The sequence below is a fragment of the Plectropomus leopardus genome, chromosome 17, assembly GCF_008729295.1.
Source record: "Plectropomus leopardus isolate mb chromosome 17, YSFRI_Pleo_2.0, whole genome shotgun sequence".
Lineage (NCBI taxonomy): Eukaryota > Metazoa > Chordata > Actinopteri > Perciformes > Serranidae > Plectropomus > Plectropomus leopardus.
Genome location: NC_056479.1, coordinates 22767402 through 22785166, shown reverse-complemented (window position 1 = coordinate 22785166; position 17765 = coordinate 22767402). Strand labels below are relative to the sequence as shown.

Below are 17765 nucleotides of genomic sequence, written 5' to 3'. Positions count from 1 at the left end.
ATATAAGTGGATCAGTGCGACTAAGGTCTTAATACAGTAGATATGCAAAGAGCAAAGGTTTGAATTAGTGATCCAGCAGAGAAGTTAAGTCCACGTGCTATAATATATAACATAATGTTTAATATTTCTGGGAAATTATTTATATTATTTCATTATGAGAGTGTACGTTTTGTTTCAACATTGCAGGGGACACATGAAACAGGAGCCATGGGTGTCCTCCACCAGAAAATACTCTGTTACAAAGATTTTTACTTGTAACAGAGTATTTTCACAGTGTAGTATTAGTACTTTCACTTAAGTAAAGGCAGTGTTGACGTACTGAAGTAATGATACTTATTGTCAACCTTCACTTTCACTTTTACTCTACATTTCCAAAACAAAATGTGGACTTTAACTTCTCTACATTCCCCACAAGTATTTTTGTTACTACAAAATTGGGAAGGATGTGAAAAAGGGGGAAGAAGATGGACAGACACACAAAGGAACAGGATGGGAGGACAAACTGGAATTTGGTCTGTTAGTCATTTAAGCTGTAAAATAAGATATCTTTTTTTCTCGTCAGAAGTAATGTACACTCCAATTTTAAGCTGATGAAGAAATAAACGCATAATAAACAACTTGCTTTTTTTCAGCATTTGCTTGTACTTTTACTTTAAATACTTAAGTACATTTAATATAATAACATTACTTTTGATTCTTAAGCACAGTATATATCAGATACTGTAAGACATTTACTCAAGTGATTTTCTAATAGGTGACTTTAACTTCTACCAAAGTCATTTTCTGGTATAATATTTGTACTTTTATTCAAGAATAGCTTCGGAATACTTCATCCACCACTGAGTAAAGGATGTGAATACTTATTTTCATCACAGGATGTGATAATAACCCACCAGCAGTATTTATAAGACTGTACCAACAATCATACTGATAGCCATAAAGGGCTCATGTGAAGTCGAATCTGATTGGTTGACCCACATTCTAAACGTCACCCGCGGCCTCTGATTGGTCGACGGGGATTTGTTTTGCACTCTTCAGACTTCCTCCTGCGTGTTTTCATAAACAAACCACATTTTTCTCCCGCCGGGGCCGCCGCGCAGTCATCCTGTCAGCCTGCCAGCATTGTCGGACTCCTGCTCCTGTGTCAACGAAGGCCGCGGAGAGAGAGCATCGAGAGCGGGGCTCACATTCAAAGAAGAGACGCGGGTAAAACGGGCTGCACCGACCGGAGGCTGTCTGTGTTTGTCTTTATTGTCCGAGCCAGCAGCGCGTGGCCGACCGTTGCAACCGAGCCGACAACATTACCTGCTTTTATTGGGTGTTTTTCGGCTGTCAGTCGCATTGGTCCGCTGTGTAGACCGTGAGGAGCTCCTGTATTATCAGGTGAGTCGACACACACCGGGGAATATCCTGCAATGCGCATCTAAGCTGCTGTGTGTTGTGACAATGCGGAGCTAGCCCGCTAGGCTAACACGCAAGCTAGGTCAGAGAGCTGCTGGCCGATTTTGTGCTGCAGCTGACAGATGAATCCGGCCGTTTGTGACAGTATGTAGAGACTGACAGACGGACACCTGTGCTGGACAGAGCATAAATGGCGCAGTTTACTTTGCAAAGGCTTGAATTTGGGTTGTGCATCTAATGAGGCGAAGCTTGTTTGTGCTAGTATTAACCAGGAAGCAAATTGTCTGTTCAACTGTGTCCTCTCTACCCTGCCAACCTCGCCAACCTTTGTTAATAAATAAAAATACATGTTTACACAGTGCCAATAAGATGACACAACATTACAGCACATTTCCTGCCAGCACTGACATTCAGATATATTTATACACACTTCTTTTTTGCCCCATCTACTTGTATGTAATAATTCTTTGTTTATGTTCACTTTGGCTACAACTAACGATTATGTAATGTTTTGACTGTTTTTGACTATTTGATTTAGATTCATTTTGAACATGTAAAAAGGAAATAGAGAAAATATAATGCAAAAGCAGACAGACAAAAAAGTAATATTTACAGCCAATGAAATGCAAAAGAAATGGTCAAATACATGATGACTTGGTTTACATATTCGAAAAGGAGTGAGAAGTACAAAGTTATTTAATCCCACCCCTTCTCTACAAGTTATTGAATTTTAAGTAATCAGCTTTCTTATTGTTATGTTCTTCATCGTTTTTTCTTTAATTTCTTGAGTAATTCATTAATCACTTGGTCTACAAATCATTAGAAAACTGTCTCTCTTTTGCGATATCCTAGAGCATTAAAAAGTGTCTTTCTTTGTCCAATCATTTTTTTCATATTCAGTTTCATGACTATTGATTGATTTGTGCTTATCAAAAATAGTTACCAATTATTTGTCTTACTTGTCCAATTATTGTCAATTTAATAATTAATGAGTTGAGTAATTTATGCAGCTCTAAGTTTTACCTATCTTTGTTGTCCTTATTTATGCTCTTTATTTATCTTTCTCTAACTTGAGAGCAACTTTAAAAAAAACAAATTCTTATCATGTGTGCACACATTTGACCAATAAAGCTGATTCTGATTTTATATAATTTATAATCAGTCCAGTGCATTGCACCTACTTGAATATAACTGTTATGTGTTAATCTTTGATAGCACCGCGTTGCAACTAATGATTATTAGAAAACTGTGAGAAAACCCTGTTACAATATCATAGAGCCTTAAGTGACTCCATAAAATGTCTTGCTTTGTGTAAACCAACATTTCCAAACCCTAAAACATAAAATGTACTAAAACGTAAGACCGAGGAAATCAGAACGATTGAAAAATCGTTTTCTTTATGAAAGATTGCAGCAATAATCTTATTTATCTTAGTATTGCTGTATTTATACTTCTGTCTTCTGCTAAATTGTTCTTTGGGCTGTGTAAGTTCACTGAGAGCTATTTAAAAACCAGCTCTAAATTCCTTGCACATGTACACATACTGGGCTAATAAAGCTGATTCTGATTCAATATAGGTTAATCTGTCCAGTGCTGTGTTGGCCCATTTCTGGAAGGAAAATTAAATAGATGAAATGCTGAAAAAACAAAAATAAGCATGGTAAATCATAATACTATGAAACCAGTCACACTGGTTAGTCCAGATTATGAGATACTAAGTCAAAGTTTTGATTTTTTAATTCATAGTTAAGTTACACCTCATCATTTGACTTCAAAACTTTGACTTCTATGTCACAATAATGTTTTTGACTTACTCAAATTCCTAATGCTCTTAACACTGATGTCAAATGATTATATTCAAAAGCAAAACAAAAGTGTTTGTAAAGATGTAACCAGAAAATAATTGGTAAATACTTGGCTAAAATACTAAATAGCTGAAATCAGGAATTCTGCAAGTCCTTAAAAAGTCTCAGAGTGTCTAAAATTCATTTTTATAAATATTGGACCTTTAATAAAAACTTATTAAATAGCCCTAAATTTAAATGTGTGAGCTCTTAATTGCCGCAAACATTTTATCCAATTTCATTTATCAATCTTTTAATTTATTTTGTCAGAATTAGTCCTTTTACTTTACACTTGAACTTGTCAAACTGTAGATCTATTATTCCAACAGGAAACCTACTTACGCTCATGATACTACATATATACTAACTTTATACTCACCTGCAATGCTTAAATAAGAAATAGATGATTTGTCTGAATATTAGTCTTTAATTTAGTTAGGAATTATCTTTAAAAAAATGAATATTTTGAGGTCAGGTCAGGTTGTTTAGGGACAGCATTCAGTCTTGTTTATTGCTATTATCAGATCTTTAATGAGGTCAGACGCTGATGTGAAACCTGTCTGTGTCTAATATCTTCCACTTCCTCACTGATAGCTGCAATCAGAACGAAAATCTTTAATTCACATGTGTGGTTAACCAGTGTGTCTTAGCAGTCACAGCTTGTATATCTGCATCATTAGCACATGCACAATAACAAACTATCAGCCTGCTTCTTCCTCCTCAGACATGGTAAAGCTCACAAAGGCCAAGACGTTCCAGGCGTACCTGGACTCCTGCCACCGTCGGTACAGCTGTGTGCACTGCCGCGCCCATCTGGCCAACCATGACGATCTCATCTCCAAGGTCAGTGCGCTGCCACTCTTTTGTTGTTAATAATCATTTCAGGCGGCTCGTAACGCCGCCTCATGGCTCTCATGTACATCAGACAGAAGCAAAACTGGAAAAACTGGACTGAGATAAAACAAAAAAAGAGTTCTCCCAAACTAAGAAGACATTTTGGAAATTAAAAATAACCTAAATAATATCATATGTTTGATTTATATGTCAAGTGGAAACATGTACCTTTTTTTTCTTTCTCCTAGTCTTTTCAAGGCAGTCAAGGCAGAGCCTACCTCTTCAACTCTGTGTGAGTATTTCAGTATTACTACATGTTGGCATGTTGAATGAACAAAAGTGGCATTTCTTATTTTAGATTTCCAATCTTATTTTTATTGCCATAATCACTAAAACGTGACTTTAGTAAATGTTATAATTCATGGTTTTAAAAAACGCTTTGCTTAAATTGTCCTTTGTATTTACTGCACTTTATCAAATCTTTTCAGATTCGATTAGTGAAGGGACAGTTCACCCCAAAATCAAAATATTAAAAAGTATTTTTGTGAGTCAATGATTGTCTTTGTTTTCCTAGCATGTAATTTCATCATTTTTATAGTCTGTTTCTCTCAGAAAGCCAATTCCCAGTATCACACATGTTTGCACAGCCCACACTGCTGACAAATAATTCGATTTGCTCTCGAGTGAACCTTGAAGTTCACTTTAGTCGCGCTTTTCCTGGGTTAGTGGGTCAGAAATACACAAGCTCTAACCCTAACACAGGAGCCCCTTAAATAACTTGATCTAAATAGAAGGTTTGAATTGAATAGTTGCTGCTGATCTGTTTCTACGAAGCCCTGCATCCTTCCCATGACTGATTCATGAACTTTAGTATTTTTTTTCTCTTAAAAGAAGCAATATAGGACAGTAGGTCCTTCACTAATCACAGTAGTCTCAGTGCGTGGTAAGGAGAGTAGATTAATTACTGTGAAGCTCTCTGTGAATGAGAGGAGCTGCTGTTTGACAACGTTGTGTCCTGTTTCAGTGTGAATGTCGGCTGTGGTCCTGCGGAGGAGAGGCTGCTGCTCACAGGACTTCACGCAGTCGCCGACATCTACTGTGAAAACTGTCACACCACGCTGGGCTGGAAATATGTAAGTAGATACGTAAGGACGTCCACCTGCAAATATATGCTTTTTTTTTTGACTAAAGAGACATCACACTGTTCCATTGATCAATAAAAACGTGCAAAGCTACATTAAAACAACAGTGACTATTTTTCCTTGTTTGAAAAGTATTATTAGTATTATTCATTCATTCATTACATTCAAAGTGCAAACATAAATTTGAGCTATACCTGGACCAACTTTTTAATAAAGCTAACTTCTGTGCGTCCTCTCTGCAGGAACAAGCCTTTGAGCTGAGTCAGAAGTACAAGGAGGGGAAGTTTATCATCGAGCTGTCCCACATGATAAAGGACAATGGCTGGGACTGAGAGGGAAATCTTTGTCTTTCTTCATGACTTTTTCAAAAGTTGCATCCCCCTTGACATAAAAGGGTTCCAGTGTAGCTTCCTCATCCCGTGTACGAGCCATCGCTGTGCCACACTTTTCACTTCGTACGGCTTCTTCACCAAGAATAGCATGTGACGCCTTTATCTTTTTCTGTTCTTCATGTTTCTCCAGCGACCACAACAACACATTTGCTGATATATGGCTATCCCAATTGCTAGTTGTGCTGGGACATGGACTGAATGAGTGCAGGGTTTGTGTGTGAACGACTGGGAGACGTAGTCACACAGGCACGTGTGCATGTTGGATTTTAAAGTGTTTGAGTGATGAAACCCCCATTCAGCGCTAAACAACCTCGCTCTGCGGGCGCAAGGCCAAATCAAGTAATCTGACCTTCTTACACAGATGCAGGTATTTGAGGTTTGAGTTTAAGGGGCACATTTAGACATATCTGACCCAAACTGAGTAAAGTAGATCATTTTTGAGTGATAAAAAAGTTTTGGGAATGCTTAGAGCAGCAGGAGGGTTTGTTTTTTTTTTTAATCTGTGAAATTCATGTTTTTTTTAATAGAAAGGTCAGTAACACTTAATATTTTGCTAAAGGCAATCAGGATGCTGAATTAGTGACGTTGAAACCGGCAAAGTCTCCTGCAAGAATTCTTAAATCTGGAGTATGAGTGTCTTCTGTTTGTACATTTTAGTGTGTGTGTGTGTGTGTGTGTGTGTGTGTGTGTGCGTGTGTGTGTGTGTGTGTGCGTGCGTGCAGAGATGTCTTGAGCTGGACAGCGTTGAGAAGCATTAACCCGGGGTTCACATCTACAGTTTCCACTGCACAGTTGGGATATGTTCACTTTTACTTCATGCTGATGAGATCTATCCTACGTGTGTTTGTGTAATAGCCTAACATGGAGCTGCCCCCTCTACAGATACATTTACTCAATCGTGTTAGAGCAAAAGTGTGATTAGGATTATGTAGCATATTTATGGTGATTTTTAATGTCTGCTTCTTTCATTAAAGTGTATTATTTTAACCTAATCTTTCATTAAAATACAGTGTGTCTGTAAAATGTGTTCAGGTTTCTTTTGCTTGTTATATTACTGCATGAAACTTTGTCTCTGAGTCCCAAAACACTCACGTACTTTAAACATTATAACGACTTAAAAGTAGTGGCAGAATGTAACTAAGTACATTTACTAAAGTACTGTAGTTAAGCACATATTTGTAGTACTTGTACTTTACTTGATATTCTTTTCATGCTGTGTCATACTTGTACTCCATTACATTTCTGGACTAAATATTGTAGTTTTTTACTTCACTACATGTATTTGGAAGCACAGACTAAGAATTTTACATGCAAAACATCAAAAAGTATTTTAAATATGACAACTAAAATTAAAACTAAAAATGTATAGCCAAAGCGCTGACATGACTGTTAATGGCATTAATGGCAACTATATTTTCTCATTAGTTTATCATTTTAAAAACACCCAAAGATTTCACTGTTGAAGCTTCCCAAATGTGAAGATTTGCTGATTTTGCTTGTAATTATTTATTTATTTATTTTTATGTTGATAATTTTGAAGTTTGGGTTGTTGTTTTTTACAGAACAATGTGAAGGTGTTGCTATTTTCTGAATGTTTACAAGCCAAAGAATCGAATCTGTTACTCAAAAAAATTAGCAAGACATTGACCCATAAGGAAAATAAGTAATTGCAGTCCTGTGTAAATAATTAAGCTCCACATCAACAACCACAACAGTAAAATCCTACTTTTAAATTAATGCATAAGTAATAATAATCTGATGATAAGATATAGTGTAACAGCCACAGGGGACATATTTTCTGATTTGACTACTTTTAATACTTAAATTGATTTTCCAGATTATACTTACATATTTTTATTCAAATTTTCAGTGCATGGCTTGTGGGCCTACTTGTAACAGAGTATTTTTACAGAGTGGTTGTAAAATGTTTATTTTATTAACATATTTGAATATTTCCTTCACTACTATTTAAAAGCAATATTGATGCTTGAGAGTAATAAGTTGTGTAAGATGTGGAGGAATCTCCCCAAGGTCAATTTAATGTGAAATTAAAACATATTTGGATATGAATTCAGTATGTGTAGGATGATGATGCATAAATCAACACAGTGTTAGGAGAAATAAATTGGTAAAGAAGCTATTTTTATTGTAATAACACAAAAACAAAGATCATGTAAAAGGCAATTAATGCAAAAAAAAAAAAAACATTAATGGATTATCTAGAAGATTTGCAGCCTTTCCTTATGGCTAATAGTTTATATATCAGGATGTCTTCTTGATATAAATAGGCAGATCACTATTATCCAGTTGCAATACTTGGATCAGTTTATCTAAAAACTGTTCAGGTGGAATAAATCTCAAAAATACAGCTTCCAGATGAAATGTCACAAATCACTATAGCACAGCCACTCGTGTGTTTAGACTAGATTTGGCGCCATCTACTGATCAGGATCAGATCATTTTAACCTCTTTTACTGAGCAGGCTGTTAGTTGATGCATGTGAAATATTGATGCTGGAACAAACTGTTGTCAGTGTCACAGTTTCAGTTTGTAAATTTTTCAAATGTAACACAATGAAAACACTTCTTTAAGTGTGTTTGTGGCGCTCTCAGTTACAGGGAGGGAGAAATCCAACATCCTCTGACTGTAAAATCAGCCAGCAGATGGTGATGTGGGCACGGTTACAGTGGGCTTTATTATGTGCAGTATTTATACTATATATATACTTTTACTTTGTTAGGTACAGTTTAGATTAGTGGACCACAAACAGCTAAAAATGTACTATTTCAAGGAGAAAAAATATAATCCAGCCTTGCAACACTTAACTTCTATAAAGAAACTCACTTGAACGACTTAAAAAAAAAAAAAAAAAAACATAATAAAACATTTCATTAGGAACATATCAGTCTTAGAAAACTTTTTTTGAGTGAAAGTAAAAAAAAATAAGTGTACGTATTCTTATATTGGTACATTATTCTGACAAATTATTTTTCAAAATAAAAAATTGCTGTGGCTTTTCTATAATGAATAAATAAATACCTTGCAGACAAAAAAAGTGAATTTCATGCCAGACAAACAATAAAAAGAGACAAAAACCGCACATATTCAGTAATCTAATTGCTTAAATCACCTGCAATGTCAACAAAAATTCTTCATATTTAACAAAAACACAGACAACAGAGCAATAGAAAGTCATGTTATGTATCTTCCCAGAGTTAATACATATTCTCCTCTCACAGTGAGGAATTGATTATTACATCTGGAGCAGGAGCAGGTCACATGATTGAGCTCTGACCTGAACTAACAGCTTTTCTTTATGAAATGTGGCGGAGAGGCTGCTGACAGTCATGTGTGCATGTGCAGCACATTATCAGCTGTCTGCTCTGTTTTCACTTTTAAGAATTTAAGTACATTCTCATGACACAATTGAACTAGTTATAGGCCCGACTGAGTGACAAACTGTGAGAAACTTTAGTAGCGCTTTAAATTTTTTCTTCTTTAATCCTCAATAATATGTTACTGTACCACACAGTGTCTGCCTCACTGTATGGTTCATGCCACAGGGTAGTGTAAGTGCTTTACCTCCAGTATTTTTGAATATAAATGCATGGGGGAATGTGAGAGTGCTGTCCTGTTTAGGGGCTTGGGTTGTAGATCACAACTTCAACTGGATAACAACATAAGAAATGTAATGGAGGCCTCATCGAGCATTTATAAAATCTGTCAACAGTGGTGTACTGTGGTGTGCACCAAATCTTATTACAAAAAAACATTCCTGGTCTCAAGATGCAAACCATAATAAAACTGTGGATTACAAACTTTGATGCTGTGAGAAAAATAAAATGTAATATATATATATGTATGTATGTACGTATGTATGTATGTATGTATGTATGTATGTATGTATATAGGAAACTAGATAGCGTAAAGAAGGTAAAACATAAAAACAATAAAATAATAAAAACAATCTTCATGAAAATCTGTCCAAAATAAGCCCAAAAATGTTCAGAGGTTAATTATAAGGATATGTCCTTTAAGATGACACAGTGTCACCTTGACAAACGCAGCTCCGGGAGGTGTCCTTGGGTCATTTAATGGAGGCGGTCTAAGTTTTTCTGACCCTAAAGAGAGTCTAATGTTAATATAAAAAATTAACCTCTGCCTGTCAGGTTATTCCATGGTGAAAACATAACACACACTGCTGTACAGCTATAGGAGGATGTTTATTAGACATAGACACTGTTACTGTGTTTCTGATGGGCTCTGTAGTAATCTCAGTTATTTGTTGTTGTTGTTTTTTTTTTAATTATAGTGTAAAACACAATGTTTATGGTCGATTTTACTATCTATTTGATACCTTATAATTAATACGCCAGCATGTGGTGACTACTAGCGTTTCAACTGCAGTCAGTGCACTTGCAGCAGAACATACCAAAACACAAACACTGTACAAGCTGCTTACATCATATATTGTGGTATTGTGAACGCATGCAGCATGTAATCGCTGTCAATATTACGACTAAATGAGAATAATTAATAGAATATGTTTTTGTTGCTACAAATAATAGGGCTTAGATATCCGGAGTGTGTTTGTGTCGAGCACCCCCGTGTGCCCACAAATGGCTCGTTCCGAGATGGTTGGTCACGTGACTTTTTCCGTTTCGCCATTTTCCTCCTCTACACCGGCGCTCCTGCTCGGCAGATACGTTGTCGCCCCCTCTCTGTGATTTAACCCGTCCAGAGCTGACTTTGGGATAAAAAGGGAAGAGATTTTAAAAAAGGAAACAGCCTGCCGTGTCGCTGAATCGCCCCGAGAAAAGTGCGAGAATGTCTTCTGCGGAGAGCCCCGAGTACTCGCCTTTCTTCGCCGTGATGGGAGCCTCTGCGGCCATGGTCTTCAGCGGTAACTACAGCTCCTTCACCGCACATCTCTGCGCCGTTATACCGTTATATGGCTAACGACGACTCGGCTCGGCTAGATGTTGGATTATTGTGACGATATTAGAAACGTGGGGGTTGTCTTTAGAGGAGCTAGGTGTTAGCTTAGTCGGTCACGGCTCACACACCTGTCAGGGATGCGAGGCTGAAGGCGGGGGGAGGTTTCCACCGACATCAAGCTGCTGACCACTAACCCTCACACGGCTAATACTGAAGCTACCTTCTGGTTATATCCTGTCATATCAAGCTGAGGTGCTGTCTAGATCAGTGTTTGTCAGCTGGTCAAGCCGCTGGGTCCAGATTTCTCCTCAGTCATTATTTCAAGGTCCGCACACAAGAGAAATTATAAACATATTACATTTTTATTTAACCATTGTAAATAACACGTGGACAGTGACAACATATTGCAAGAATAAGGTGCGATTAGTTAAAACCAGGGGCGTTTCTAGGATTTTCAGTAATTAGAGGCTTAAGCCCGGATCTCTGTAGGGAAGACACAGAGATCTTTTTTTCGTGTGTGTGTGTGTTTTTTGTTTTTTTTTAATTAAAAATTGGTGTATTTTTTAGGAAGGAAGGTTTAAAAAAAATAATTTTGGTGACTTTTCCTGGAAGGCGGGTTTTGGCAAATGTGTTTGTGGCTTTGGAAGACATGTTTTCTGTTAAAAATATAGCAATTTTGTTTTTTCTAAAGGCAGATTTGGAGGGTGTGATTTTTTTTTATGTTGGGCTTGGAAGGTATGATTTTGTATATTTATGGTGTGTTTGGAAGGCATGTTTTCTTTTATTATTTTTTTTAATGCATTTTTAAAAATTTTTTTTTTGCTGTTTTTTGTTTTATTTTGCATAATTGTATTATTCTCTAAAAGTTTGTAGCCAGTCAGCCAGTTTTTCATAAACTTGACATGGTTGTGAGTCACGTGTGGTCCAGTCAGACCAGACTTAACAGTTGGGAACCACTGGTCTAGCTGCTGGTTGGTGACGCAGACCCTCACAGAGGTGACAGCTGCTGTCTCTGATCTGCCATAATGAAGTTATTTTGAAGCACAAACATGTCCAGATCTTGGTGAATCATGGGATAAATATGATTGTTGTTCTGATTAAGTTCAGCTGTCTTTCCCAGGGGTTGCATTGCATGAGGGCCATCATCAGGGCCTAAACACTAGTGTGGGAAATTAAAGGGAAAATCCATCCATTCATTCATGTTTAGCTTGCACTCAAGGCAGGAGGTGGGGTGCACCCAATTCACCACAGAGGAAATATATAGTATTGTGCAAAAGTCTCAGGCCACCATAGATTTGTTGTTTTAACAAAGTTGTAATGAGGATATAAGTATATTTATTTCTTAGTCTCTTTATTAAGATAAAAACAGCATTTTAGTAAAGAGACTACTGAGAAATAAACATCTATGAGCATTATAACCTTGCTAAAATAACAAAGTTCTTGGTGGCATAAGGCCTTTGCACAGTATTGTACATTGTGCTCTTAAAATGACTTTTGGAGACTGTTACAGTCTATAAAGTGATGTCAATTTCTGCAGACAGCTGTCTCCATAACATGGATACTAGAGGTGGAAATCAGTAGAGGCCCCACGATACGATACTATCACCATACTTAAGTCACAATACACTATCATTGTGATTTTAAACATGTTGCGTAACAGTAATATATTGCAATTTTTCTACCTTTTTTCCATTGCCAATTTTGTCTTCAAACTTTTAAGTCCGTTTATCTCACTTCAGTCATTTTTACAGCAAATATCTAAAGCGGACTAGAAAAGCAATGGATGATATTATTCTGGTAGGCTTTCAAAAGTTTAATTTGTGTTTATATTATTAATACTTAGAATTAAAATATATATATACTTGGATTCAGTGTATTAATACGATATTGCCACGCAAAATATCACAAAGGTCTGCTGTATCAGTTTTTTCCCCACATCTTGATGATTTGGTCAAGATATCATAATGGGACACTTTATGGAGTCTGTCCATTGGGTGGAGTCACAGAGTTGGCTCCTAATTTCTTTTTTTATAAGATAGTATATCTGGTGATGCACAGATTTTTCTCTCTCGATGCAGTTACAATACGTTAAATCTGTATAACACAACACTGCATGAAACCTGCAGGCATCTTTATGTAACATTTGTCCAGAGATTGTTGTGGCATTAATAGCTGAGTTGGTGGCCTGTTGTGCCTTAATTCATGTAACTGAAACACTAAATTTTATAATGACATTGACAAAAAATAGCTTTTAATGTAGATCAGTCACATTCTGGCAAATTGGTTCAGTGCATCTGTAGTTATAGGAACAGTGTGTAGGATTTAGTGGCATCCAGCAGAAAGGATTGCAGACTGCAACCAGATGAAACTTCTCCCATGTGCCAAGTGTGAACTCCCGGTTAGGATTCTTTCATTGTTCAGTGGTCTCTTCTTCTCCAAACAGATGGACCCAGTGATTTAAATCCCAAAAACACAGAACATAGAAGTTTGAATTACAAATTAGTTTCTTTAACGCTGTGTGGCTCATTACAGTCCATCACTTGTGAATGTGTGCTCCCCACATTCATCTTTTACTCTACGAAACAATCGTACTGGTGATGTAAACTGGTAATAATACTAAATAAAGCAGTTTCATGTCAAAAAGGCAGCGTTTCTCCACAGCTGCTCGTCGCGGAGGGGATCCTTATTATGGTGGTCAACAGGATAAAGCGAATGGCGCCAGAGCCAGTGTTTGGTTTGTCTGTTGTGGGCTACTTTAGAAAAATAGTGGTGCAACATGGCAGACTCTGTGGACGAGGATCCACTCCCTATGTAGATATAAACGACTCATTCTTAGTTAGCAAAAACATAATGATTCTTATTTTCAGGTGATTATACACTAAAGAAAACACACTTTTATTATGTCATTTTTCATTTCTGCCAATATATGTATATGTAATATAAAAATGTAGTGTAGGGCTTAAAACTATGTATAACCTATGTTAGCAGTGCCTTGTATTGTTGTGCATGTGCACTTTTTTATGTTGGGAGTGTTATGAGCTGTTATGGTTCATTCATTTAGCTCATGCAATAGTGTAATAGCAAATAAAATAGATGAAGAAATAAAAATCAAGTTCTTCTTAGTAATGGTTAGAAATTTTAACACCTTGCATCATCATTTTGACACTGCAATTGTTGTACTGCATCACGAAGCAAAAGAAAAACACTCTTGTATAGCTCAGCGCTGCTGTATTTCCTACACCACAGACACACACACACACACACACCTTGACACTAGTATAACTTAAGCTTTGCAGATTTAAACGCAATGAAGATCACACCCCTCCGTAGAGTTTTCATGAGTGCTTTTACAGTGTCAAAAATGTGATTGTTCACAGTGGAGTTGGTCCAGGATTTATTGAGGTGACAGGTGTATGAATATGATTATGTGATACAACATTAAGAGAAGGAGATAGCTATGCTGATACTAACACTCAAGGCAACTCAATCAAGCATCTAACAGGCAATCATCATTGAATTTTTCGTGATTCATGCTCTTGTATAGCCGTTCTCTCCGTGAATATAAAGAAAAGAGCTGCTCGGTACAGAGCTGTTAAAAAATGTTGGAGAAAATTCTGGTTCGAGCAATACTTAGCAACAATAGCTTGTAGTCGATAAGTACAAAACCCTCGAAAGTGTCAACACACCCACATCAGCAAGTGAGAAGTGGTGGAGTAGTGTGTGTTGTTTTAATTCATTTGCTCCTGCTGGTCGTCATGATCAGCAGATTACGTCCAATATTCAGAGTCATTCTGCTCGTTATAATCAGTAACTGTTCTCCATACATTGATGCTCTCCAGGTGGAAAAAACAAAGCTAAATGTTGGAATTTGGGATCGTCCTGTGTCGATGAATGTGTAGTAGATGAATCAGTAAATTTCATTCAGACCTTTATTTAAGACACTGGAAATCAATTGCTTTATTAATGAAAAAATAGTCAATAATAAATAAGCACTGAAGAGGTTATTGAGCAACGCTCCTGAGTGCAGCCGTTAATCGCTTCTTAAAATGTGTTTCAGAGATTGTTTGTGAGGAAACTTTAAAAATAGATGCACTAGTGTGATTTGTACATTATTATTTATTTTTTTTAATGTGACTGTAATTTCTCAGTTATTTATGGCTGGGCGGGAGAAAACTGGCAGGCGGATATGGTCTACTGTGTCATTTTGTCTGTTACCTGCAGGTCGAGTCTGAACACAATGTCCCAGAGAGAATTGAAATCGATGGAGAGGATTAATCATTTCTCAGCCAGCTCCATCCTAATCTATATCTTGTCTTGTTTGAGTTGTTTTTGTTGAGGAATTGTTTGTGAGGAATCAACACTGCTTGATCCGAGCATTTGACTTAACAGAAACTCTCCTCTCTTATGCAGCATTAGGAGCAGCGTATGGCACAGCGAAGAGTGGCACAGGCATCGCCGCCATGTCTGTGATGCGGCCAGAGCTCATCATGAAGTCCATCATCCCCGTGGTCATGGCTGGTATCATCGCCATCTACGGGCTGGTGGTGGCTGTGCTGATAGCAAATAACATCTCTGAGAGAGTCTCCCTTTACAAGTAAGTCAACTGTCATTCAGTTTCAGTCATTTTTACAGAATATGTTATTTCTGCTCGTTTTTTTTTTGTGTGTGTGTGAATTGGGAAACATTATTTCACACTGTGTCTTCTACACAGAATATACACATAACCCCCAAACCCCTCAACTAACAACACAGTAAAAAAAAACATCAAAAGGGCATCAAGCAACTCAAAGACATTTATTAGCAAAATAATCTTACTGCTATTTTGACCACTTCTTATTCTGACCTGATGATTTTTAGGGCTTTTATTTGAGTCGATCATCAAAGAAAACATCTGTGTCTTGAGCTAAATGTTCGATATGCATTGATTTCTTGAACAGTTTTATATGGTGGTTTGGTGAGCTCAGTGAGACCCAAACATAGAGTGGGACAGCACAGTCATTTTAACAATACCGTGAGTATACCGATAACTGTGAGTTTGATTTTGAACTTTGGTCTCTATATTTGTCACATTAAATTTTCATACCGTTTCACCTCTAGCTATGAGTGAGATTTTGTCAATACCTTTAGATTTGTTTGGATCCCTCAATTTGTGCATGGCTTAGTGAGTTACATATGGAGCTGTAGAGGACCGTTGACCTCCACATTCACCTCTCTCACCTGGGATAGGATGAGGGAGAGATGAATTATTGTACTTCGACCACATTCTTTTAAAATGTGACAAACATCTCGCCATCTGCTAATTCATGATCCTGATCCTGCTAACCACTATGACGGCGGGGTTAGCAGGTCACCTCGATTCACACGAAATTGTATGAAATTAGGGGTAAATCCCAGAGTTCAAGATACATTTTTATGAATGCTTTAACTTTTTTACAGTCGTTTTGACATATATATTTGTTTTGGTATTTAATGTATAAGACAGTATAACCTGTTGAAATGATGGTTTTCTGTCCTTTGTTTCTTGCCATCAGGAGTTTCCTGCATCTCGGGGCCGGTCTGAGTGTGGGCCTGAGCGGTCTGGCAGCCGGGTTTGCCATCGGCATCGTGGGCGACGCCGGCGTGAGAGGCACCGCCCAGCAGCCACGGCTTTTCGTGGGCATGATCCTGATCTTGATCTTCGCCGAGGTGCTGGGGCTTTACGGCCTCATCGTGGCCCTCATCCTATCTACAAAATAAGTGTCGGCATCAAACACCATCTCATTCATTCCACATCAAAGCAGCAAGAACAAATAGGAGATTTTCACTTACTTCCATTACACCCCCGTGGGTCTGACAGGATGGGATGGCAACAGAAACATGTTGGCGGTCGACTTGAAAGCTGTGTCCTCAGTAGATGTGATCTATCCATATTGTTTAACGCCATCCACTTTTGTCAGGTCTCGTGAGTACTGAACGGGCATGAAGATGTACTGGTTGTTGTGGGATGATGTGTGGACAGTCTGCTTGATTTGTCGTCTGATCTTAACCTGTACAGTGATCCAGAGTCCCTCCACCCCTGTAAATGTAGTAACCAGTCTGTGATGTGAGTGTGAGTATCAACGTTTATCCCTCTGCCCATTCCCCTCCTGACTTTTGTTTTTCGTTGGTGGTTTTGTCATTCTCCGTTTTGAGACTGCTGAAGAAACATGCACACTAGTATTTTTATTTATTCATGTTCTTTTCGGGGACCATGTTTGAATCACAGTTGTGAAAAGCTGTCAATATTTTTTTTCACTATTTATGGAAAGTTATAAAGATTTTGACTTAATGAAGCTGTCTAAATGGAATACTGTTACTGAATACTGTTTATTGAATACCCTATATACATAAAAATATATAAATTATCTGTGTATAGTTAGATTAATTGCACTGTGGGTTCTTGTTCAAAGTGCTATGAATTCCTCTGGATGTAGTGTGAATTATCAATGGAGGATGTCCACATGTTGACATGGAGTTGACAGTGTGTGTGCGCGCGTGTATGAATGACCTGAGTGTGTAATGTGTATACAAGTATTTATGTTTAATATGACATTCTCAAACACTAGTATTGTTTACCTGTAGTGCTGCTGTCTTGATTTTTGTTTGTTTTATTTAAAGTGAGAGCTCACTGTTCAGCCATGCCTGTCAGATTTCCAAATAAAACTCAACCTCCTCCAGAACATCATCGTCGAGCCTTTTCTTCGTGTCCGATATTAATGTTATGACTAAACTAACAATACCAATGACATTTAGACTTGTCAGAGTCAGAATAGGTTCTTAAATAGCTAAACTGATAGCTAGATGAAAAGTAGGCGGATCAGAAAAAGGTATTACAATTTATCCTGATGTGGACCTGAATGTCTTAAAATAAGTCTTTTTATTTTAATATTTTTGTACAAAATGTTTACACATGTTAATGTGCTTGACGTAAATGTGGTGAAGAGAATTCATTGTTTTAACATCAGTTAAATCCCTTATGCTGTATTAGTGCATTAAGCACATTTTTATTACTAGTTTTCTAGCTGTGTGCAACTCTAAGGAGCACCTGTAAGCACCACAGGTAAGGCTAGGTAAAAACTATGTCAAAATGAAAGTTACTGCCATGAATTTGTAAAGAAAACTTTCTCCTCGTATGTCTCCACAGTGAATGGAGGATCCACAAAAAGGCCAACACACTTAGTGAATTATGTCATAGG

At 37.3% G+C, this 17765-nt stretch overlaps 2 protein-coding genes across 2 annotated transcripts; both read left to right on the top strand.

Annotated features, from left to right (window-relative positions):
- Window positions 1–1042: 1042 nt before the first annotated feature.
- Window positions 1043–6636, top strand: ypel3 (yippee-like 3). The gene is made up of 5 exons (XM_042505123.1): window positions 1043–1383; window positions 3970–4088; window positions 4328–4371; window positions 5104–5212; window positions 5464–6636. Exons 2-5 carry the CDS (start codon window positions 3972–3974, stop codon window positions 5551–5553), a joined length of 360 nt encoding a protein of 119 aa, XP_042361057.1. The 5' UTR covers window positions 1043–1383; window positions 3970–3971; the 3' UTR covers window positions 5554–6636.
- Window positions 6637–10275: 3639 nt separating this feature from the next.
- atp6v0ca (ATPase H+ transporting V0 subunit ca) lies at window positions 10276–17249 on the top strand. The gene is made up of 3 exons (XM_042505663.1): window positions 10276–10516; window positions 14962–15145; window positions 16083–17249. Exons 1-3 carry the CDS (start codon window positions 10441–10443, stop codon window positions 16285–16287), a joined length of 465 nt encoding a protein of 154 aa, XP_042361597.1. The 5' UTR covers window positions 10276–10440; the 3' UTR covers window positions 16288–17249.
- The last annotated feature ends 516 nt before the right edge of the window (window positions 17250–17765 follow it).

What these genes read in the sequence shown, in the direction of transcription:
- ypel3 (XM_042505123.1), top strand. Translation starts at nt 3,972, where the DNA reads ATGGTAAAGCTCACAAAGGCCAAGACGTTCCAGGCGTACCTGGACTCC. An exon ending in ATGACGATCTCATCTCCAAG is followed by an intron (nt 4,089 to 4,327) that starts GTCAGTGCGCTG and finishes TCTTTCTCCTAG; the next exon opens with TCTTTTCAAGGCAGTCAAGG. An exon ending in CCACGCTGGGCTGGAAATAT is followed by an intron (nt 5,213 to 5,463) that starts GTAAGTAGATAC and finishes TCCTCTCTGCAG; the next exon opens with GAACAAGCCTTTGAGCTGAG.
- atp6v0ca (XM_042505663.1), top strand. Translation starts at nt 10,441, where the DNA reads ATGTCTTCTGCGGAGAGCCCCGAGTACTCGCCTTTCTTCGCCGTGATG. An exon ending in TGCGGCCATGGTCTTCAGCG is followed by an intron (nt 10,517 to 14,961) that starts GTAACTACAGCT and finishes TCTCTTATGCAG; the next exon opens with CATTAGGAGCAGCGTATGGC. An exon ending in GAGAGAGTCTCCCTTTACAA is followed by an intron (nt 15,146 to 16,082) that starts GTAAGTCAACTG and finishes TCTTGCCATCAG; the next exon opens with GAGTTTCCTGCATCTCGGGG.